Source organism: Anomaloglossus baeobatrachus, chromosome 2, assembly GCF_048569485.1.
Source record: "Anomaloglossus baeobatrachus isolate aAnoBae1 chromosome 2, aAnoBae1.hap1, whole genome shotgun sequence".
Classification (NCBI taxonomy): domain Eukaryota; kingdom Metazoa; phylum Chordata; class Amphibia; order Anura; family Aromobatidae; genus Anomaloglossus; species Anomaloglossus baeobatrachus.
This window is the reverse complement of record NC_134354.1, coordinates 11,164,761-11,188,998: the sequence shown is the minus strand read 5'-3', so window position 1 is coordinate 11,188,998 and position 24,238 is coordinate 11,164,761. Positions and strand designations below refer to the sequence as shown.

Below are 24,238 nucleotides of genomic sequence, written 5' to 3'. Positions count from 1 at the left end.
GTGCTGTAGAGCGGTCACACTATAGAGCTCTGTACTGTAGAGAGGTCACACTATAGAGCCCTGTACTGTAGAGCGGTCACACTATAGAGGTCTGTACTGTAGAGAGGTCACACTATAGAGCCCTGTACTGTAGAGCGGTCACACTATAGAGCCCTGTACTGTAGAGAGGTCACACTATAGAGCTCTGTACTGTAGAGAGGTCACACTATAGAGCTCTGTACTGTAGAGCGGTCACACTATAGAGCTCTGTACTGTAGAGCGGTCACACTATAGAGCTCTGTACTGTAGAGAGGTCACACTATAGAGCTCTGTACTGTAGAGCGGTCACACTATAGAGCCCTGTACTGTAGAGAGGTCACACTATAGAGCTCTGTACTGTAGAGCGGTCACACTATAGAGCTCTGTACTGTAGAGAGGTCACACTATAGAGCTCTGTACTGTAGAGCGGTCACACTATAGAGCTCTGTACTGTAGAGAGGTCACACTATAGAGCTCTGTACTGTAGAGAGGTCACACTATAGAGCACTGTACTGTAGAGCGGTCACACTATAGAGCTCTGTACTGTAGAGAGGTCACACTATAGAGCCCTGTACTGTAGAGAGGTCACACTATAGAGCTCTGTACTGTAGAGCGGTCACACTATAGAGCTCTGTACTGTAGAGAGGTCACACTATAGAGCTCTGTACTGTAGAGCGGTCACACTATAGAGCTCTGTACTGTAGAGCGGTCACACTATAGAGCTCTGTACTGTAGAGAGGTCACACTATAGAGCTCTGTACTGTAGAGAGGTCACACTATAGAGCTCTGTACTGTAGAGCGGTCACACTATAGAGCTCTGTACTGTAGAGAGGTCACACTATAGAGCTCTGTACTGTAGAGAGGTCACACTATAGAGCTCTGTACTGTAGAGCGGTCACACTATAGAGCTCTGTACTGTAGAGAGGTCACACTATAGAGCTCTGTACTGTAGAGAGGTCACACTATAGAGCTCTGTACTGTAGAGAGGTCACACTATAGAGTTCTGTACTGTAGAGCGGTCACACTATAGAGCTCTGTACTGTAGAGAGGTCACACTATAGAGCTCTGTACTGTAGAGAGGTCACACTATAGAGCTCTGTACTGTAGAGAGGTCACACTATAGAGCCCTGTACTGTAGAGAGGTCACACTATAGAGCTCTGTACTGTAGAGAGGTCACACTATAGAGCTCTGTACTGTAGAGAGGTCACACTATAGAGCTCTGTACTGTAGAGAGGTCACACTATAGAGCACTGTACTGTAGAGCGGTCACACTATAGAGCTCTGTACTGTAGAGAGGTCACACTATAGAGCTCTGTACTGTAGAGCGGTCACACTATAGAGCTCTGTGCTGTAGAGCGGTCACACTATAGAGCTCTGTACTGTAGAGAGGTCACACTATAGAGCTCTGTACTGTAGAGCGGTCACACTATAGAGCTCTGTACTGTAGAGAGGTCACACTATAGAGCTCTGTACTGTAGAGAGGTCACACTATAGAGCTCTGTGCTGTAGAGCGGTCACACTATAGAGCTCTGTACTGTAGAGAGGTCACACTATAGAGCCCTGTACTGTAGAGCGGTCACACTATAGAGGTCTGTACTGTAGAGAGGTCACACTATAGAGCCCTGTACTGTAGAGAGGTCACACTATAGAGATCTGTACTGTAGAGCGGTCACACTATAGAGATCTGTACTGTAGAGAGGTCACACTATAGAGCCCTGTACTGTAGAGCGGTCACACTATAGAGCTCTGTACTGTAGAGAGGTCACACTATAGAGCTCTGTACTGTAGAGAGGTCACACTATAGAGCTCTGTACTGTAGAGCGGTCACACTATAGAGCTCTGTACTGTAGAGCGGTCACACTATAGAGCTCTGTACTGTAGAGAGGTCACACTATAGAGCTCTGTACTGTAGAGCGGTCACACTATAGAGCCCTGTACTGTAGAGCGGTCACACTATAGAGCCCTGTACTGTAGAGCGGTCACACTATAGAGCTCTGTACTGTAGAGCGGTCACACTATAGAGCCCTGTACTGTAGAGCGGTCACACTATAGAGCCCTGTACTGTAGAGCGGTCACACTATAGAGCTCTGTACTGTAGAGAGGTCACACTATAGAGCTCTGTACTGTAGAGTGGTCACACTATAGAGCTCTGTACTGTAGAGCGGTCACACTATAGAGATCTGTACTGTAGAGCGGTCACACTATAGAGCTCTGTACTGTAGAGCGGTCACACTATAGAGCTCTGTACTGTAGAGCGGTCACACTATAGAGCTCTGTACTGTAGAGAGGTCACACTATAGAGCTCTGTACTGTAGAGAGGTCACACTATAGAGCTCTGTACTGTAGAGAGGTCACACTATAGAGCTCTGTACTGTAGAGCGGTCACACTATAGAGCTCTGTACTGTAGAGAGGTCACACTATAGAGCTCTGTAGTGTAGAGAGGTCACACTATAGAGCTCTGTACTGTAGAGCGGTCACACTATAGAGCCCTGTACTGTAGAGAGGTCACACTATAGAGCTCTGTACTGTAGAGAGGTCACACTATAGAGCTCTGTACTGTAGAGCGGTCACACTATAGAGCTCTGTACTGTAGAGAGGTCACACTATAGAGCTCTGTACTGTAGAGAGGTCACACTATAGAGCTGTGTACTGTAGAGCGGTCACACTATAGAGATCTGTACTGTAGAGCGGTCACACTATAGAGCTCTGTACTGTAGAGAGGTGACACTATAGAGCCCTGTACTGTAGAGAGGTCACACTATAGAGCTCTGTACTGTAGAGAGGTCACACTATAGAGCTCTGTACTGTAGAGCGGTCACACTATAGAGCTCTGTACTGTAGAGTGGTCACACTATAGAGCTCTGTACTGTAGAGAGGTCACACTATAGAGCTCTGTACTGTAGAGCGGTCACACTATAGAGCTCTGTACTGTAGAGCGGTCACACTATAGAGCTCTGTACTGTAGAGCGGTCACACTATTACCATAGGTGGAGACCTATTCCTCGCGGGTGGAGCCAGCAGGGCCGGACACTTTTTCTTCTCCGATCGTTGCTTGTGTTCTTCCTGCTGGATCTGCACCTCCTGACCGTACCCGCTCGTCCTTGTGAAGACTGTTATTGATCCTATACGCTCCCTCCTCGCTGTGTATTGACTGTCTGTGTTGTCTCCATAGGTGCTAGCGGCTGAGGTGCAGGGTCGGGGAGCGCCGTGAATGTGCCCCGGGTCCCCAGGATGATACTCCGGATCTCTGCGGTCACCGCCATCTGCTGCTGTCTCCTCTCCGCGGTTTGCTGCCAGGACCAGCCGGGTAAGTCGCCTTCGCTGTACGGGGCTTCTGTGCGGTCACTGCTGTACCTGAATGGCCGTAGTCCTAATACTTCACACCTCCTGAAATCCCATCTTTGACTTTTGAGGCCTGCCACTTGAGGAACTTTTGTGCCTTTCATATACCGGACCTGGGAGCTTACACTCTACACACACATAAGATGGGATATTGATGCCACAAAGCATGGGATGAGTAATAGCGGGACGCGTGCCAGGCGATGGCTGCCACTGTTGTTGTTGGATCGATGTGACTACCTCGCTTGCCGCTGATGCGTTACCTGTCACGTACTCTCCTGATCAGAGGACGCGGCCGGCGAACATCAGAACAAGAAATATTGGGACGCTCTGCGGTGTCTAATACACCCTGTGCCTACATTTATTAAAATTCTCAATACGTCTGCTTGCTGTCAGTGAATAAAAATTCCCATTGTGCTAAAAACTCCTCCAAACCAGCCGCTTCTCAGAGCTGAGGGTTTGCTCCAGTTGCATCCAGTCTGCACAATCCTAATCAGGGTTAGAATGTTTACCTGCACTGATACATTGTAGCAAACTGTCAGTACAGAAGAGATTTGTGCCACAACTGTCCATATCCAGGATGTGAGAAGAGCAGTATTAGGCTATGTCTGCACACTGCAGTATTAGGTCCGCACGCTGCAGTATTAGGCTATGTCCGCACGCTGCAGTATTAGGCTATGTCCGCACGCTGCAGTATTAGGCTATGTCCGCACGCTGCAGTATTAGGCTATGTCCGCACGCTGCAGTATTAGGCTGTGTCCGCACGCTGCAGTATTAGGCTATGTCTGCACGCTGCAGTATTAGTCTATGTCTGCACGCTGCAGTATTAGGCTATGTCCACACGCTGCAGTATTAGGCTATGTCCGCACGCTGCAGTATTAGGCTATGTCCGCACGCTGCAGTATTAGGCTATGTCCGCACGCTGCAGTGTTAGGCTATGTCCGCACGCTGCAGTATTAGGCTATGTCCGCACGCTGCAGTATTAGGCTGTGTCCGCACGCTGCAGTATTAGGCTATATCCGCACGCTGCAGTATTAGGTCCGCACGCTGCAGTATTAGGCTATGTCCGCACGCTGCAGTATTAGGCTATGTCCGCACGCTGCAGTATTAGGCTATGTCCGCACGCTGCAGTATTAGGCTATGTCCGCACGCTGCAGTATTAGGCTATGTCCGCATGCTGCAGTATTAGGCTGTGTCCGCATGCTGCAGTATTAGGCTGTGTCCGCACGCTGCAGTATTAGGCTATGTCCGCACGCTGCAGTATTAGGTCCGCACGCTGCAGTATTAGGCTATGTCCGCACGCTGCAGTATTAGGCTATGTCCGCACGCTGCAGTATTAGGCTGTGTCCGCACGCTGCAGTATTAGGCTGTGTCCGCACGCTGCAGTATTAGTCTATGTCTATACGCTGCAGTATTAGGCTATGTCCGCACGCTGCAGTATTAGGCTATGTCCGCATGCTGCAGTATTAGGCTGTGTCCGTATGCTGCAGTATTAGGCTGTGTCCGCACGCTGCAGTATTAGGCTATGTCCGCACGCTGCAGTATTAGGCTATGTCCGCATGCTGCAGTATTAGTCTATGTCCGCATGCTGCAGTATTAGTCTATGTCCGCACGCTGTAGTATTAGTCTATGTCCGCACGCTGCAGTATTAGTCTATGTCCGCACGCTGCAGTATTAGGTCCGCACGCTGCAGTATTAGGTCCGCACGCTGCAGTATTAGGCTATGTCCGCACGCTGCAGTATTAGGCTGTGTCTGCACGCTGCAGTATTAGGCCATGTCCGCACGCTGCAGTATTGGGCTATGTCCGCGTGCTGCAGTATTGGGCTATGTCCGCGTGCTGCAGTATTGGCTATGTCCGCGTGCTGCATTATTAGGCTATGTCCAGACGCTGCAGTATTAGGCTATGTCCGCACGCTGCAGTATTAGGCTATGTCCGCACGCTGCAGTATTAGGTCCGCACGCTGCAGTATTACGTCCGCACGCTGCAGTATTAGGTCCGCACGCTGCAGTATTAGGTCCGCACGCTGCAGTATTAGGTCCGCACGCTGCAGTATTACGTCCGCACGCTGCAGTATTAGGTCCGCACGCTGCAGTATTAGGTCCGCACGCTGCAGTGTTAGGTCCGCACGCTGCAGTGTTAGGTCCGCACGCTGCAGTATTAGGTCCGCACGCTGCAGTATTAGGTCCGCATGCTGCAGTATTAGGTCCGCACGCTGCAGTATTGGGATATGTCCGCACGCTGCAGTATTGGGATATGTCCGCACTCTGCAGTATTGGGATATGTCCGCACGCTGCAGTATTGGGATATGTCCGCACGCTGCAGTATTGGGATATGTCCGCACGCTGCAGTATTGGGATATGTCCGCACGCTGCAGTATTGGGATATGTCCGCACGCTGCAGTATTGGGATATGTCCGCACGCTGCAGTATTGGGATATGTCCGCACGCTGCAGTATTGGGATATGTCCGCACGCTGCAGTATTGGGATATGTCCGCACGCTGCAGTATTGGGATATGTCCGCACGCTGCAGTATCGGGATATGTCCGCACACTGCAGTATCGGGATATGTCCGCACGCTGCAGTATCGGGATATGTCCGCACGCTGCAGTATTGGGATATGTCCGCACGCTGCAGTATCGGGATATGTCCGCACGCTGCAGTATTGGGATATGCCCGCACGCTGCAGTATTGGGATATGCCCGCACGCTGCAGTATTGGGATATGCCCGCACGCTGCAGTATTGGGATATGCCCGCACGCTGCAGTATTGGGATATGCCCGCACGCTGCAGTATTAGGCTATGCCCACACGCTGCAGTATTAGGCTATGCCTACACGGTGCAGTGTTAGGCTATGTCTATATATATATATTGGGCCCCCCAGCCTTAAAAAAAAATAGCCTGCAGCTGCCCAGGATTGCCGCACCCATTAGATGTGACAGTCCCGGCACTTTATCCGGCTCTTCCCGATTGCCCTTGTGTGATGGCAATCGGGGTAATAAAGGGTTAATGGCAGCTCACAGCTGCCACTAAGCCTTAGATTAGTAATGGGAGGTGTATATGAACCCCCCCCCCATTACTAATCAGTAAGAGAAAACAAATAAACACAAACACAGAGAAACCCTTTATTTGAAATACAATTCAAAAACCCCACCCTCTTTCACCACTTTAATAACCCCCCAAGACAACGCTGCAAGTCCGACGTAATCCACATGAGGTCCCATGACGATTCCAGCTTTGCTACATCTAAAGTGACAGCGCGCAATCATGGCACATGACTGCCCATTGTGGACTTCAGGCAGAGACTAAGCAGTGATCAGCGAAGATGTTACTCAGGTTAGCCACAGCTGGAGATTCCCACGGCCCTCCACCTGTGACCACAGTAACTTGACCTCAGGTGACTTCAGTGACCTCATCTGAGTTCATTGAGGTCCCATGAGGTCACAGGTAGAGGGCCGTGGGAACCTCCAGCTGTGGCCTTGGCTAACCTGAGTGACGTCACCACTGATCGCGCTGCTCACTCAGCCTCTGCCTGAACCTCACAGTGAGCGGTCATGTTCTGTGGTCGCTCGTGAATTCAGATGTAGCAGAGCTGAAATAGTCATGGGACTTTGGGTGGATTACCTCGGACCTGGGTGTTTTGGGGGTTAATAAAGGGGTGAAAGAGGCTGAAGATCTCATGGATGTCTTCCATTACTAATCTAGGGCTTAGTGGCAGCTGTGAGCTTCCATTAAACCCTTATTACCTCATTTGCCACCACACCAGGGCATTCGGTAAGAGACAGGTAAAGTGGTGGGATTGTCGCATCTAATGGGTGCAACAATCCTGAGCTACTGCTGGATGCTAATTTTAGGCTGGGGGCGCCCAATAACCATGGGTCCCTCCAGCCTGAGAATACCAGCCCCAGCTGTCTGGCTTTATATTGGCTGGGTATCAAAATTGAGGGGGCTTCATGCCTTAGATGTGCCCTTCTCACAGCTGAGAGTTTGTTACACTTGTATCCAGTGCAGCCAATCCTAAACAGGTTCCACTTCAGGGTTAGAATGTTTACCTGCACTGATACATTGTAGCAAATTGCCAGCTCATGCGTATGTTGCATTTAGATGTATCTATTCAGCTCAGACTGTGAGAAGAATGAGGTCTGCACAAGATTAGTGACTAGGAATTGTCCCGTTCACTGACAGCAAACAGAGATCTCACAAAAAGAGGATGACTTCTTGTTGACTGTTTTGCATTAGGCAAAGCAATAATGATAATTGCTGGGCGCGCTCGCTCCTGAATGTGATGTCACTGACACAGCAGACATGATGTCATCGTGTGAAGGTTATATCATCCCCGGGAGATGGCGGAGATGAGCCGGTAACAGGAGTCATCTCCATCACATATGGAAGACATTGTGGGTTTAAGAGGATAGGAGATGGAGTCTTGTGGACAAAGGCGTCTCAGTCCTGTGCTGCGCCGGTTGCGAGTGGTGACGTCCTAGGGTCAGAGTGCGCTAAATACAGGCGACGTGCAGAGGATATCACTGATGCCAAGGATTAACTGTAATGGCAATGCTGTGGTTAATTGCATATTGCCCTGTACACTTATAGACGCAGCAGTGCCTGTCTATATAGCCCATCAGCACATGGGTCATGGGGGACAGAGATTGGGCATGCTTTATTTCAACATGCCCCATCCTTTGCCAGAGGAAAAGAGCTGGCTGTGCATTTATAGGGTAAAACATTAGAGGAATAGATATTCTCATCACAGTGACCAGAATTAATAATGCCATATAATTCTTAAATAATACTCCTATCTGCTACTTCATGGATACAAACACTGGTGCCATGATAAAGGCTCAGAAAGAGTAGAAATGGTAGAAGAAAATTCTGAAAAATTCACCATAATTACCATTAATTCATATATATTTTTTTAATTTCTTTTTTAGTCCAAGTCCCACAATTCGTGGTCCAGCCGGTGTCTACGTTCCAGAAATATGGTGGATCAGTAACTCTTAGCTGTGTGGTGGAGCCAGCCAGTGCAACCATATCGTGGAGGTTGAATGGAGAAGAACTTGGAGAATTCCCAGGGATTTTGATTTCAGGAGGAACTTTGGTGATAACCGGGCTGAATAATGACACTGCTGGGAGGTACCAGTGCATTGCTCGCACCCCAGCTGGAGCCATGGCCAGCGTTCCAGCAATTGTCACCCTAGCAAGTGAGTATAAATGTCACTTACATAATGACTGACAGTAATATGGAATGTGAAAGTGTTAAATCCTGATATCGTATTTAACTGCATTTCAGTGGGAAAAAACATAGATATAATTAGTAATGGGATCATACTCAGCCCCTTACCTCCTTTGTCTCAAAACATATACAGTGAGCCCACAACTATTTTTTCTGATAATGCTTTGTATTGTCACATACAGTCAGGGCACCTCTGCACCAAAGGTAAAGGAACAAACAATCTATAATAATGAAAAAAGGGTGAAGTTTGACCCCATTACTATCCCCTTTATAATGATTTTTTTTTCCCATGGCCAGTGGTGCTCTCTATAGCCACAACTCATGATATCCAGATTTAGAGGAATAATCAGCAATCCATAATAATGAACAAGGGGTGAAGTTTGACCCAATTACTATCCCTTTTATAAATCATTTTTTGTATGGCCAGTGGTGCTCTCTATAGCCACAAATCACGATATCTAAGCCAGATGTAGAGAAATAAACAGCAATCTATAATAATCAACAAGGTGTGAAGTTTGATCCCATTACCATCTCTTTTATAAATATTTTTGCATGGCCAGTGGTGCTCTCTATAGTCACAAATCATGATATCTAAGCCAGAGGTAAAGGAACAAACAACAATCTATAATAATTAACAAGGGGTAAAGTTTAACCCTATTACTTTCCCCCTTATAATGATTTTTTTACATGGCCAGTGGTGCTCTCTATAGTCACAAATCATGATTCTAAGCTAGATGTAGAGGACCAATCAGCAATCTATAATAATCAACAAGGGGTAAAGTTTGACCCCATTACTATCCCCCTTTTATAATGATTTTTTTTACATGGCCAGTGGTGCTCTCTATAGTCACAAATCATGATATCTAAGCTAGATGTAGAGGAACAATCAGCAATCTATAATAGTCAACAAGGGGTGAAGTTTGACCCCATTACTATCCCCTTTTATAAAGATTTTTTTGCATGGCCAGTGGTGCACTCTATAGTCACAAATCATGATATCTAAGCCAGATGAAAAGGAACAATCAAATATCTATAATAATGAACAGGTGAAGTTTGACCCCATTTTTATTCACTGTGCGAGGAACGTAATGGATGACCTGGACTCTACTGAATGCAAGAACACTAGGCACCTATGTGAATAATCGGTGGGATTTGAAATCAAGAAGTGAGATTTGACCCAATAATCATTGTTGTGTACAGAAGAAAGTGCTTGATCAATGATTCTCTGTATAGCCTCCTATAGTGACTTAAGTTATAACTAGAGGTGCAGACCATAATAATGTATAAGGGATGTTGTTTGCCCCCATTACCATTCCTGTGGACAGAACGGAGTGCAAGGACACTAAGGACTTTTGTGTTTCACATATCATCAAGACAATCCTACAAGGAACTATCCTCGCCAAATTCCGATAGTGTTAGTGCACAAAAGTAATATTTTCCAATACCCTCCACTTCAGATGTAGGCCAGTATGGGATAATCTTACAGACCTAATGTACACATTTTTATATTTTAATCCTTCAGTCATTATTAAACATCACACAGATGTAAGGAACATATTAAGGGAACAGGGGGTCAGGAGCCGGCTTGAAGAGTGTTTTGACGTCAGAACTTCCTTGGAATGCAGATCAGTTTGTGGTTTTTCCCTCCGGCAGGGAATGGGTTAGACAAAGGTGATTGAGTTTTGACAATTTCATGGATTGCAGCTGCGAGACCCTTCCCCAGAGCTCAGGATCAGTAACAATGCTGTATGCAGGTGAACATGCCGAGAACTATATCCCCTTGAGATGGAAGTACATAGGGGTGGGGGGGTTGAGAGCCCCCTCTGTCATTAATCCCTGAGAGTTTTGGGACTTGGCCCAGGCTAGGAGAGTGGGATAGAGTTTCTCAAAACACATTCCTGAGCAGAATAGGGGTAGTGTTTTTGCTTGAGAGTTGATAAATGAGCATGCAGAGGACGGGTGAGGGGGACATAGTTTTAATGAGAGATATGATTACACAGGAATGGAGGCCTATTTCAGTTAACTCATCCATTACCATAAGTTCACTATGTTTTATGGTGATTAAACAACTATGAATGTATCACTTTAAGAATTGGAATATTGATTTACGTGACATTGTTGTAGTTTGTGAGTCTGTAAGATTTTGATTTCTTGAGCACAAGGTACCCTGATTTGGTATTGCTTGTTATTAATAACTTTTGTGACATGCTAGAAGTTTGCTGATACTATAGGACCTCTTTAAATAACTTGATTCCCCTTTCCGCCCTTCCTAAAACATTGATTTTTACAGATTCATACAGCGAGCCCCTTGTAAGGTAGAAGAAATGGTCAATGACCACAACCTTGATGGTTGCTCCTTGCATTGTGTACGTTCTCATGGTGGTCCCTTCATAATGAATTGACTCCACTTTCCCACCTTCCTAAAACATTCACTCTTACAGTTATCTTCATACAGAGAGCCCCTGTAAGGTAAAAGAAATGGTCCATGACCACAAGCTTGATGATTGCTCCTTGCATTGTGTACGTCCCCATGGCGGTCCCCTTTTTCATAATGACTTGCAAGCTCTGTTTTTCTTTGCTGTGTGCATGGCAAAAATGCTGCCACAGAAGAGATTGAGTCTGAAGGAAACACAAAGAACCATTCTTCCCAGAGCAAGGCCCATCAGCCTCCATACCGATCAGGTTTTCGGAGGTCGGTCTCCAGGGCCTATAATTGAGATGAATTTGCTTAAGGTATAGTCCAATGTAAATAGCAGTTCCAGTGACTTTCTTCCTGGCGTCTTGGAATGCAGAACAGCGATGGGGTAACATCCCGCGCTCCGAGGGGTTCAGATGTGAATAAAATATGTACATGTTAAATAGGAAACCTTCGACTTCTGGTCCCGATTAGTCCCGGAGTTTCTGAGCATGACGCTTTTAACATAAATTAATTTGTTTTAAATGAAAGAACGTTTTGATTTTGAGCATGTTTTTGCAATAATATCTATTACAATGACAGAGGCAGGTAGTCAAGACTAAACCATGGTGGGATGGGCCAAAGCGGACAATGGGCACTCACTTATAGAGGCTCCGGGGGTGCCACTGAAACAGGGGGTCTGTGCAGCTCTCTGGGGTGGTGGTCTGTACCTCTTTCTGCTCTTGGGCTTATCTCACTATCATTCTCTGTTTAGATTAGTAAATCTCAGTAGAAAAATTCCAATTTTCACTTATTTATACTCTGTAATATCGAGGCAAGAATGTAAGACCCAGCAATGAAAGGATTTCTCCCTGTACGGCGCACGATGTGCGGCCCCCCCGACGTCCCGCATCATCGACTTTCTTAGAGAAATTCCTTTCTTCCGATCTGGACACTGATAAATGTATCAACGCTGCGGGCTGGACGAAGAAAGATGGAAGCCAGGAAAGAGAGAGAGGAAATATTGGGAGAAACAGGGACAAAACAAAACTCGGGGTGCAGGATAAAGACACTGGGGGTAGAGGATAGTGACGCTGGGGGTAGAGGATAGTGACGCTGGGGGTAGAGGATAGTGACGCTGGTGGTAGAGGATAGTTGACGCTGGTGGTAGAGGATAGTTGACGCTGGTGGTAGAGGATAGTTGACGCTGGGGGTAGAGGATAGTGACGCTGGGGGTAGAGGATAGTGACGCTGGGGGTAGAGGATAGTGACGCTGGGGGTAGAGGATAGTGACGCTGGGGGTAGAGGATAGTGACGCTGGGGGTAGAGGATAGTGACGCTGGGGGTAGAGGATAGTGACGCTGGGGGTAGAGGATAGTGACGCTGGGGGTAGAGGATAGTGACGCTGGGGGTAGAGGATAGTGACGCTGGTGGTAGAGGATAGTGACGCTGGTGGTAGAGGATAGTGACGCTGGGGTTAGAGGATAGTGACGCTGGGGGTAGAGGATAGTGACGCTGGGGGTAGAGGATAGTGACGCTGGGGATAGAGGATAGTGACGCAGGGGGTAGAGGATAGTGACGCAGGGGGTAGAGGATAGTGACGCAGGGGGTAGAGGATAGTGACGCAGGGGGTAGAGGATAGTGACGCAGGGGGTAGAGGATAGTGACGCTGGGGGTACAGGATGATGACACTGGGGACGTCTGTTGTAGGTTTCTCGCTTTTCTTTCGCTTTGTCTCTTATTAATGCGGAGCAGATTCTCGGCAGCGGCTGAAGATTAGTTTCTACATTTTTGTCCGCTCAGACGTCTTTTCATTTCCGGCTCATGGAGTCGCGGATTCTCTTTTGTTTCTCTTTAATATCTTTCCAGATCGGCTGTTACAGGGAGACGCTCAGGACATGAGATCCCAGAATCTTCTCCTTCTTATCTGTAGATTATGGAACCTTCAGAATCCGACCTCGAATATTTACAAATATTTTGTATCGATTTTCTTTTGTGCTCTTCTTTTCTTCTCATCTTCTGTAATTCGGACTCTGCCACTTCACGACTCTTCGCTCCTCTAGGACACGAGGAGTTAACTCTTCGGCTGGGTCCACCCTGTCTTAAAGGATTAATCCATTTTATTTTCCTAAAATTTAGGTGCAAGTGTAAAAAATTCCATTAGCTTTAAACATTGGAAATCATTTTAAGAAGTGGTGTCAACTCGACGGCGTCTGGCTGCCAATTTTTATGCAAATTTTTTTTTTTTTTTATTTGATATTTTTTTTATGATTTTCCAGCCTTCTCCATCCAAAAATCTCTGAATGCTCAAAAGCCAAGTTTGTTCTCGACTCCTTATTTTGGGAAGGTGGGAGACGAGGGAGGAGGATAATTGCCTTAATCAGATGGTTTGAGGCAGCGAGAGATTATCATTAGGAGCAAAAAAAAATGCAAAAACATTCTGTACATTGAGGCCTCGTCGTGTAATGAGCAGAACAGGTTCATGTTAATGATCCTCTCATTAAAGTCATTTCCTGGCCCGACCCCGTAATTCCCCAATAAGTGGCTCTATTGATTGGTCTTCTTGGAGTCGTAATCACGCTACATCTTCTTCTTCCTGCCTGGAAAAATTCCACCGATGATGTTAGAATATAAATATAGGGAAACTCAGAAGATGAATTCTGTAACTTTCTAGAAGCTTAAAAAAAAGTTGAACCAGTCTGTAGAAAAAATGGCTGCCATAGGTAAGTGTACTGTATGGGAGCCGGTAAGGTCGTGAATGAGAAGTCTGCTCTACCGCATGATGGGACTGGTCATAGCGAGGTAGACAAGGTAATTTAGACTTCATGACTGGATGGATCCTCAAAAACATTAATAGGAAGCAATCCTGTCATGGGTGACACGGTCATGTGGTTTCTGGCCATAGAAGGTCATAGTGTCTGACTGTGCACAATGCTCCCTGACTTCCCATTGTTCCTGCTGTCAGTATTCATTGGTATAGTAGAAGGCAAAAAGCCACGCAATATGAGTAGGGAAAGGACAGCATGATACACCTTCCTACATGGCACACTCTAAACATATAAGAACAAGGAGAACAAACAGAGTGTATTGCAAAATAAACAAATTTATTGAAACACAGGACTGGCACAATGGAGGATAGGCGGCAACATCAAAGGCATGTATGAGACAAAAAATTGTATGGATGATGTTAAAACATACAATATGGTGTCAATGGGCCACCATGGGATGATGAATATTAAATAAACATGAGTGACTGTTGGGATGGCAACACAATTGTATATATGTGACCAATATGCACGTATAATTGCAGCCAGATGCAATGAAAAATGGGGAAAATTGTCATAAGCACAAATTACGTGCCCCCCATTAAATCATGCATCGGGAATAATCAAGGCCATCAGCACAATACCCAAAAATATCATATTGCATATGCAAAAGATGAAACATGAGTGCTCATGGGAAAAATCATAAATGAGAAATGTAATCAGTGCTAGTGAGGAAAAAGTCATAAATAATAAATACAATGATCCAACACAGCATCAACATCACATATAACCCATAAAAGCACAGACAATAATGCTATAATAGGCATGAAAAATACATTTGCATAGCAAAACAAGGTGGCAATCACATTGTGCCTGAATCAGGCATGGAGTAAAAAACAATGGGCGCAGACCCTGAATGGAAGCATACCCATAAAGCACACACAGCCAATGAGTGGCAGCAAGAGGTCCCCCTGGAGACCCCAGGGGGACCTCTTGCTGCCACTGTCTCATGTGTGGATAAGTAGTTCACACTTTTTCCCCCTGTGTGTCCTCCTTGTGTCTTCTATAGTGTTTAGTGGGGTTGAAAAAGAGCTCATCCCATACATTCCCTATTTAAGGGCCAGCCCTAGGGATACCTAGGGTCAGGTATCTGGCTTGGCACATAGGTGTGGAACCTATTTGGCGTGGTGCGGGAACCCAGGACCCAGGACCTAACAGTACGGATACCTAGGGTCAGCGCATGGGTTCGCAACCTATCTAGGGTGGTGAGGGACCTTGGGGACCAGCAGTAGACTCAATCAGGGGTCACGATCATCCCCTTCCCTAGACACAGGGTTTCCCTTTAATCGTCCACTTTGTACTTCCCAGTATCTAGCATGACAAATCCAAAAACGTTGCCAACACGTTGGTCACATTGTTCAGGGATTTGTACAGTTCAAAAATACAGGGTCTGTGAATCTGGACCTGTGATATTCTGAATGATTTTTGGCTAATTTCCATCATTCCAACTCCCGTGTGTCCTCTTCTGATGGTTTCTTGAAACAGACCATTTCCGAACCACGGACATCTGACTTTGTGTTTTTCCTACTGGCTTTCGAGGGGGTCCAAAATTTACTTCTGAAATCTACAGAATTTTGGTTATCTTTAGATGTTTTTGAAAGTTTTTGACTTTCAGAAACCAAAATCTGATCAATATCTGTTTGAGGTTTTTGGTGTTTATTGACCATTTGTGGACTTTATTTGAGATTGTGGAAATGATTCTATACTGGTAAACTGTTTGGGGGAAAAAAAAAACCAAAACTTTTTGTAGTTGTTGTCAGCCGCCATAGATAAAATTTGAGATTGTGGTTGCTGGCTAAACAAACAGTTGGCCAAATGGATCCGAGAGTAGGACCCTGCGATGACCACGGTGTGATTGATCCCTGTAGGACATGTTGAAGACACTTTGGTTTTCTGATAACATCTCTGCATGGGGCTGATGGAATGAACTCTATTTAAGGATCTTTCAACCTCCACCAGATTGTGGTTGCCGGCTAAACAAACAGTTGACCAAATGGCTCCCAGAGTAGGAACCTGTGATGACCACGGTGTGATCCCTGTAGGACATGTTGAAGACACTTTGGTTTTCTGATTACATCTCTGCATGGGGCTGATGGAATGAGCTCTATTTAAGGATCTTTCAACCTCCACCAGATTGTGGTTGCCGGCTAAACAAACAGTTGACCAAATGGCTCCCAGAGTAGGAACCTGTGATGACCACGGTGTGATCCCTATAGGACATGTTGAAGACACTTTGGTTTTCTGAGAACATCTGTGGATGGAGCTGATGTAAGACTCTCTATTTAAGGATCCTTCAGCCCCCCCACCCCTCGTATTGAAGATGCCGCGTGTTTGTCTTCTGTAGTAGATCACAGATGCAGCTTCTTTTTCTCTCCACCTTCTGGAGAACATTGCTGAGGTTTTCGTTAATACCAGTCACTAAGAGAAGCCAAATACCCAGAATATTTTTTTTTTTTTCTTGCACATTTTTCCTTTTCATGTGTTCGGAGCTTCATCTGGGTTTGTTTTCCTCCCTGAGCAGAGAAATAAAAAAAAAATTAGGAGAGAAAAATGAGAAGTTGGAGCTTTTATTTTTTATTTGCTTGATTGGAAAGTCAGAAAGTTACATTCCTTCTCGATGATTAAAGGTGAAGTCTGATTGCTCTGAAAAGGGGCTTTTATTTTTCCCTAAATGCCTGGATTAAACTCTTCTCTCTCAATTTACGTCAATTTCTTGCTCGTTGAGCTGAATGTTTGCATATCGGGGTTTGTATTTTTTATTTAATATTGTTCTAAAAATTACATTATTTTATTTTTAGACTTGTGATGGCTACATAGTTTCATACTTGGAAAAAATACATACCATAATTTGGACTTGATGGACCTTTCTCCAAATCTAAGTGCTTTTCGATATACGAGTGATTTTGAAAAACAATTTTAGCTCCGGAAATATAGAAAACAAAAAAACTAAATCTGTTAATTTTCTATGGAAAATTCCATGTTTCGGAGATAAAATTGGTAAAATTGGCCATGATTTGACACTTGGAACTTTTGCCAAAAACCAGAAGAAAACTGCCATAGTGCTTCACCTCCATAACTAAAGAACCTTAGTTATTGCTCTGGAAAATGCCCATCAAGGCCAATAGTACAGTTTCCCCTGCCAGAATACACAGTCTTACTGTAACTCTCCTTTAAGTGCTATCCAATTGGCAGGAAACGACTGCGCTGACACCATAGGCACACACATTATTCCCCTGGCTGTTTTTTATTTTTTCAGACTGGCTTCATGTTCTGAATTTCTCGTCAACTTTAATTAAGTTTCCTTTACTCGCCTTCCCTTCATTTAATCACCTTTTTTCTCTCTCTCTTTTTTTTTTTCTTTTTCTGGATTTTGAATGTTTTTGAGTTTTGATCTTTTCTTTGAGGCGCTGTTGTAGACCGTTGAGTTTTGGGTGATTTGTGGCTTTTCCGTATTCCAGGAATAACACCACATCACAAAATCTATAGCGGACAGTTCACAGCTGAACTATGTTTAGTAACCTCAAGGCTTGAGTTACAAAAACTTCCGAGCCCCATATAGACCCATCCAGAGGAGGAAAAGTTTAAGGCAAAAATTAATGACAGTAAGAAATCTTATCTGAACCATCGATTCAACTCCTGGTGACCAGATGAGTTTTCCTAGAACCTTCTGTTTGGGTCTCTAAGGATGGTTTCTCAGATTCCATCTTCTTATGGCTTATTGTCTTCCTTTTGTCCTTCTACTCTTCTTGGAATATTTGTCGTCTTATAATCTGGTCACCCTCAGTCTGACAGACGGCCTCAATTTAGTCAAGGATCAAGATGATTGTTTTATCTATTGTCTATAATCTTCTAGAAAAGTTTCGTCTTGGATCAATGAAGTCAATACCTTGGTCATGAAGAACCTGATTTGGTTCTTCTAGTTTCATCCTTGACTATTTTCCTCTTCTTTGTTCTCAATCGTTGATGATATCTGGTTCATGAAGAACCTTTGACGTGGTTTTTCTGGTCTCATCCTTTGATTATTTTCCTCTTCTGTGTTCTCGATCAATGAATATATCTAGGTCATGAAGGATATTTGACATGGTTCTTTTGGTTTCATCCATGATTATTTTCCTCTATGTCCTTGATCGATGACAATATCTAGGTCAAGAACCTCTGACATGGTTCTTCTGGTTTCATCCATAATTATTTTCCTCTTTTATGTCCTTGATCGATGACGATATCTAGATCATGAAGAACATTTGAAACATTTCTTTTGTCTTCATCTTTCCTCATCGAAAGTTTTTGACAGGGTCATCTATGTAAATAATCGGTCATGAAGAACCTTTCACATGGTTCTTCTGGTTTTATTCCTGGTTATTTTTCTCTTCTATGTTCTCAATCAATGATAATATCTAGGTCCTGAAGGACCTTTGACATGGTTTTTCTGTCTTCATCCTTGATAATTTTCCTCTTCTATGTTCTTTATCGATATCAATATCCAAGTTATGAAGTTTCTTTAAGATGGTTCTTCAGAGTTTATCCTTGTCCTTCCGAGACTCCAGTAGCTTTTTTAGGTAGACACTTATTGTTTTACTTGATGTTTTACGAGGAAATCAAACTTGTACAAGTTCATCAAGATGATGGTCTTGAAAAAGACAGATGTAGACCATGAGAACTTCACATACGAAGAACCAAACACAAGATGTGACTGTTTGGATTTTCACTTACATCAACTTTTTGAAGGACTAAAACACTAAGGATTTGACCAGAGCCGATCCCGGATCTTTAGCGCCACTGAAAGCTGGGCCAAGTTCTCACGTCCTTGCTTTGTTTTTGCTGGTTTTGCTCCGGGCTCTGGTCCTATGTTCTGTTTAGTGGAGGATGTAATATGTTTGTTACAATTGACACTGTTCTGCTGTCAGACGAGTAAACACCGGCTTAGCGACATTCCACTCGGAGCGCAATCCCAATGTTTACATTCGATGGGCGGCTGTCGATGCCTTGATCTCCCGGAGTAATGTCTGTCTGTATCTTAAGGACGTGCACTGATCAAAACCTCTAATAAACCCGAGTTCTTGCACAATCGGTTGCATTTTCTGATTATTTCATCCCTTCCTCCCTTTTTCTTTACAAAGAACTTTTGATTTTTTTGCTGGAATTTTTATTTTTTTTAACATTTAATTAAAAGCAGAAAGTCTCTTTTACTTGTGTCGGGTCACGGAGCAATGTGCGTCTAGAACTGAGAAGTCACTGGGGATGTGAGGAGCGTATGTTGGCCAGCAGCGTTGGCTTGTCTCTCGCTTGAGCTCGTTGGCCTTGCTTCTCGCCTGCTTTCCATCCAGGCACAGGAAGGAGAAAAAAGAGAAACTCCGCTGCCAGTTCTAGGGAGGGTGAAAAAGGGGGTGGATGTGACTGGAAGGGGAGACTGTTAAATTGGGGACCCGGCCAATGATGACAGAAAAAAAAAAAACCCTGAGTGTCTGAGATGTGTACAGGGGCCTTGGAGAACAGGCCTGTGATTGATGGGAGCTGGCGGATCGGCCCGAGCCTGGAATGTGCGCCGAGAGATTGCAAGAAAAACAGTTCCTAATGGATTTCTCAAATGTACCAGTATGAAGCCCGGGCCAGTAACCAGAGCCAGCTTACCCCGATTTTTCCATTCTGCAGAAACAGAGGCCCTCCTCACCCCTCCTTACAAGATTAACCACTTGTTAGCCAAGGCCTCTTCCCAAAGCCCCCATAGATCTCAACTACAGCATGTTTTATTTTATGGCACATCGTCAATATATCCAGATTTATTTGATATATTTTTTTTTTTTTTACAAAAACATTGTTCATTCGGAATGTCCTGATGGTTGAATATAAATCCAGACCTGCAGTACAGACTGACACTGAGTTGAAGGAGCAGAGACGTGGTGAATTGTACTACGTGTGAACTTGGTGTAAAAAAAAAACCTCACAAAAAAAAGTTTTGAAGTTGTTGTGAACATTGTGAATCTGAGAAGATTGATATTTCACAGTTTGATATAAGTGGATATTGGTATAAATGGTAACGGCGTCACTGAGGCGCGGGGCTCTCGGTGCCTCTTCTATCTGCGCTGTCCTGTAGCTTCTCGGGCAGAGAGTATGGTGTTTATTCATTATCATATTCTGACGCTTTTCATTTTTGCAGATCTGCAGGATTTTAAGTTCGACACTCAACACGACATTGAGGTAGATGAAGGAAACACTGCGGTCATCGCCTGCAACCTGCCAGAGAGTCACCCCAAAGCGCAAGTGCGATACAGCGTCAAGCAGGAGTGGCTGGAGACGTCCAGAGGTGGGAAAGGGAGACCTTAATGCATCTAAGTTTCCCATGCCTGATACCATCTATAAAGCTGTGCACCTCATCCTCTCCTGTGTGATACTGTCTGCTGAGCTGTGTATCTAATCCTATCCTGTGTAATACCATCTGCTGAACTGTGTATCTAATCCTCTCCTGTGTGATATTCTCTGCTGAGCTATGTATCTAGGCCTCTCCTGTGTGATACCATCTTCTGGGCCTCTCTTCTGGCTCTTGGCTCTGTGCCGCTGTCAGTTCAGCGCATTTCGGGCCCGGAGCGTAGGACACACCTCATCTGCGGTGAACATGTCCGGAGCTGCACTCGCTGCGGGCCTGACAATCCTCACTGATCTGAAAGTCATAATACTGGAAGAAGAGAAACGTTTGTCTCCAGGTGACGGAGCCGCCCGAGGCTGCACCGAGATCTGCTCCGCCTGCAGCACCCGAGAGCTGTCAGATCCGCTCAGCCTTAACCCTTACACCTCCAGACACACCTGTAAGGTGTGAGAGGGGAATAATGCGGCTTTGTCTCCCGTCTTGTGGGGTCACCTGTAATAATGATATAATTGAGCGATGGATTACACACCATTCCCTGCAGTATACTGAGCATTAAGAGGTTAACCCGCCGCAGTCTATGCCAGGATTAGGAGGGCACGGACTGGCGGGCTCAGGTCTCAGAGTGTCGGCTCTTGTTAAGCTGCTGTTGTCAAATAAAAATTAAATAATAATCCCCCCCGGGCGGCGCAGACAATGTGATCCTTACCTGCTGTCACTTCAGACCGACGCCATCCAGGGGCGCGGAAAAACAGTATATAGGAAGGCATAAACGTGGCACCGTGGCTCGTTATAAACTGTATAATATACAAGGCCGTGTCTGGAGTTCCGCCTTATGATAACGACGGCATGGCGTCCAATCAGAGACGGCAATAAACAAGTGGCAGAAGTGAGCTGTGGCCATAATGTCCTGTAAGACAAGAAGGTCACTGTTATTGGGCCCCTCTCAGCTCTGTATAATTAGTACGAGGCTTCTCGTGGGTGGGGCTTATGTTTCCAATTCCCTTATTGGTGCTCTGTGTGCTCCACATGTGCTTGATAGGACATCGGATTAAAGTGGTGGTGCCAGGTCCTGGGCTGTCAGTAGGAGCTCGGTACCCATCCTGTATCCCAGTTTTGGATGTTGTGTTGACTTGTTTCATCCTTGCGCCTACAGATAATTACCTAATCATGCCCTCGGGGAACCTCCAAATTGTGAACGCAACTCAGGAAGATGAGGGAACGTACAAATGTGCGGCATACAACCCGGTGACCCAGGAGGTGAAGACATCGGTGTCCAGTGAACGACTTCGCGTTCGACGTAAGTGGAGATGATGAATCAATGAGAAATCCCAGACCCAAAAGTTCTCACATTTCTAATGTTCTTGATGTCCATCATTGTCTTCCTCTAGGATCCACGGCAGAAGCCGCCCGTATAATCTACCCACCGGTGGCACAAACCATCATTGTCACCAAAGGACAGAGTCTCATTCTCGAGTGCGTAGCGGGTGGCATGCCACCGCCCAAAGTGTCCTGGGCGAAAGATGGTGCCGATGTCATTGGTCACAACAAGACGCGCTTCTTGCTCACCAACCTCCTTATAGAGGCCACCAGCGAGGAGGATTCTGGGACGTACACCTGTACGGCCACAAACGGAATCGGGGATGGAGGATCAGCCTTCATCTTCTATAACGTACAGGTTTTTGGTAAGTTTCTAGAAGATCAGTGGACCTCGGTGATTGTGACCAAGGACTCCATGATATTTCATGACGTTCTGTAACCTTTTCCTTTTCCTTTTAGAACCACCAGAGGTCGACATGGAAAGCTCCCAGCAGATCGTCACATGGGGTCAAAGTGCTAAGTTCACGTGCAATGTGAGGGGCAATCCTCAGCCCTCGGTGGTTTGGTTGAGGAATGCCATGCTGCTTTTACCCAGCTCGAGGCACAAGATTTCCAGGAGGGTCCTACGAGTGAGCAGCGTGGGACCGGAGGATGACGGCATATATCAGTGCGTAGCCGAGAACGAGGTTGGCAGCGCCCAGACGTTGACTTTCCTAATGACCTCAAGGGCAGGTGAGAAATGTTTGTGTGGTCCTAAAATTTGATTGGTTGGTAAAGGGTCTTCATAGGCCATGATCTCCTTGCTATGTTTTATATTCAGGAGCTCTTCCAAACCTGGCATCGGAGAGAGACCCTCTTCCTCCATCGGCACCTCCAATCCCGGATGACAAACAGCTGCTCCTAAAGGCTCAGTTGAAACCAAGACCTCCGACCCCAGGGTTACCTGTGCCGTGTCTGCTTGACAAAACAACCATCCTCCAGCCTGAGGCTCCGATCATCCTCAGCTCCCCTCGGACCTCAAAGACCGATTTTTACGAACTGACCTGGAAGCCCCGACATAATGGTGGAGCCCCAATTCTGTTCTATACCATCAAACACCGCAAGGTAACTACAAAGGGGATAGAATTCAGCTGCCTGATCCGATACTTAGAGGATACAAGGGGCGATTGAATTTTCCAAATGAAAGACTTTAATTTTGTAAAACCATTGGTGGTTTTAGAGGATCATAAACTTTGGACCACCACTGATTAGCAAAACAATGGAGCAGATGAACCTGGCACAGCTCCATCCCTACCTATGTGGTAGACTCATGCACTCTGCCCGGTCCCTGAGATTGCTCAGTTGTATGTTTGGGGTCACCAGAGCCGATCATATCTTCTTATTTTCCATCTGACGTTTCAATATTTTGCAGCAGGTGGTCAACGCCACAGATGATTGGACGGTGTCCCGTGTTCCTGCAACGCAGCATCGACAAATACTCGCCAAACTGGACCCTGGCAGCTTATACGAAGTGGAGATGGCGGCATATAACTGTGCTGGAGAAGGACAGACGGCCATGATGACCTTCCGAACAGGTGAATTCCCTAATTTTAGAGCTTAATCCCTAATTTTTAGCACAACTGTGAACATGAAATAATCGATTTTTCTTCTTCCTTGTAGGACGACGTCCAAAACCCGACATAATCGCCAGTAAAGAGGTTCAAATCCAAAAGGATGATCCCGGGACGAGCACAGTCAGCAGTATCCAGTCCGACAACAACCGTCTGTCCCGTAAGTAAACTGATAAATGACGATAAGTCTGGATCGAGAAGAATCCAGTGTGCAACAATGTAGCACTCTGCATTCTGATTACAGCTCCTGAGGCTCCGGACCGACCCACCATCTCCATGGCTTCAGAGACGTCTGTGTTTGTGACTTGGATCCCGAGAGGTAATGGTGGATTCCCCATCCAGTCTTTCCGGGTAGAGTACAAGAAGCTGAAGCAGCCTGGAGACTGGATCCTGGCCACCAGTGACATCCCGCCATCCCGGCTCTCCGTGGAGATATCGGAGCTAGAGAAAGGTAAGAGAGCAAACGGGCGAATGCCATCCACATCTGTGGAGCAAGTAATAAAACCGTAAAGGCTTATATAAGGGTTGAGGAACGTTTTTTCTGCCGGGGGACATCATTCGGGGGTCGCACAAAATTATCCACTTGAAAATTATCCATCTATATTTGGTCAAACCATTAACTCACTGTGGCAGCTGGAGACTCTTCTCTTTGGTGCTGCTGTCATATTAGGCGATATTGATCTTGTTGCTTTTTCAAGTTTGTGTTGGTTGGTACTGCTGTATATACATCGCATAGGAGACGCTGAGGGTATATACATCACAGGAGACATTGGGGGTATATACATCACAGGAGACATTGGGGGAATATAAATCACAGGAAAGGCTGGGGGCATATCAATCACAGATGACAATGAGGGCATACACATCACAGGTAATGCTGGCGGCATACACCTCACAGGAGACGCATATACATCACAGGAGACGCTGAGGGCATATAGATCATAGGAGATGCTGGGGCATACATGGAAGGGCTGGGAGGAATATACATCACATTGGAGGGCTGGGAGAAATATACATCACTGAGGAGGGCTGGAAGGACTATACATCACTGGGGAGGGCTGTGACTACTATATATCACTGGGGAGGACTGTGACTACTATACATCACTGGGGAGGGCTGGGAGGACTATACATCACTGG

General features: G+C 45.7%; 1 protein-coding gene across 1 annotated transcript in view; it reads left to right on the top strand.

The window, feature by feature from the left end:
• The window catches only part of BOC (BOC cell adhesion associated, oncogene regulated), a 93,830-nt gene that overhangs the window by 61,164 nt on the left and 8,428 nt on the right, over positions 1-24,238 (top strand). Inside the window, exons 2-11 of the mRNA XM_075334871.1 lie at positions 3,193-3,327; positions 8,290-8,559; positions 19,966-20,112; positions 21,326-21,469; positions 21,561-21,854; positions 21,949-22,221; positions 22,310-22,593; positions 22,901-23,063; positions 23,149-23,259; positions 23,344-23,550. Of these exons, the coding sequence (XP_075190986.1) occupies positions 3,252-3,327; positions 8,290-8,559; positions 19,966-20,112; positions 21,326-21,469; positions 21,561-21,854; positions 21,949-22,221; positions 22,310-22,593; positions 22,901-23,063; positions 23,149-23,259; positions 23,344-23,550 (1,969 nt within the window). The 5' untranslated portion in view covers positions 3,193-3,251. The remainder of the gene's footprint in view (positions 1-3,192; positions 3,328-8,289; positions 8,560-19,965; positions 20,113-21,325; positions 21,470-21,560; positions 21,855-21,948; positions 22,222-22,309; positions 22,594-22,900; positions 23,064-23,148; positions 23,260-23,343; positions 23,551-24,238) is intronic.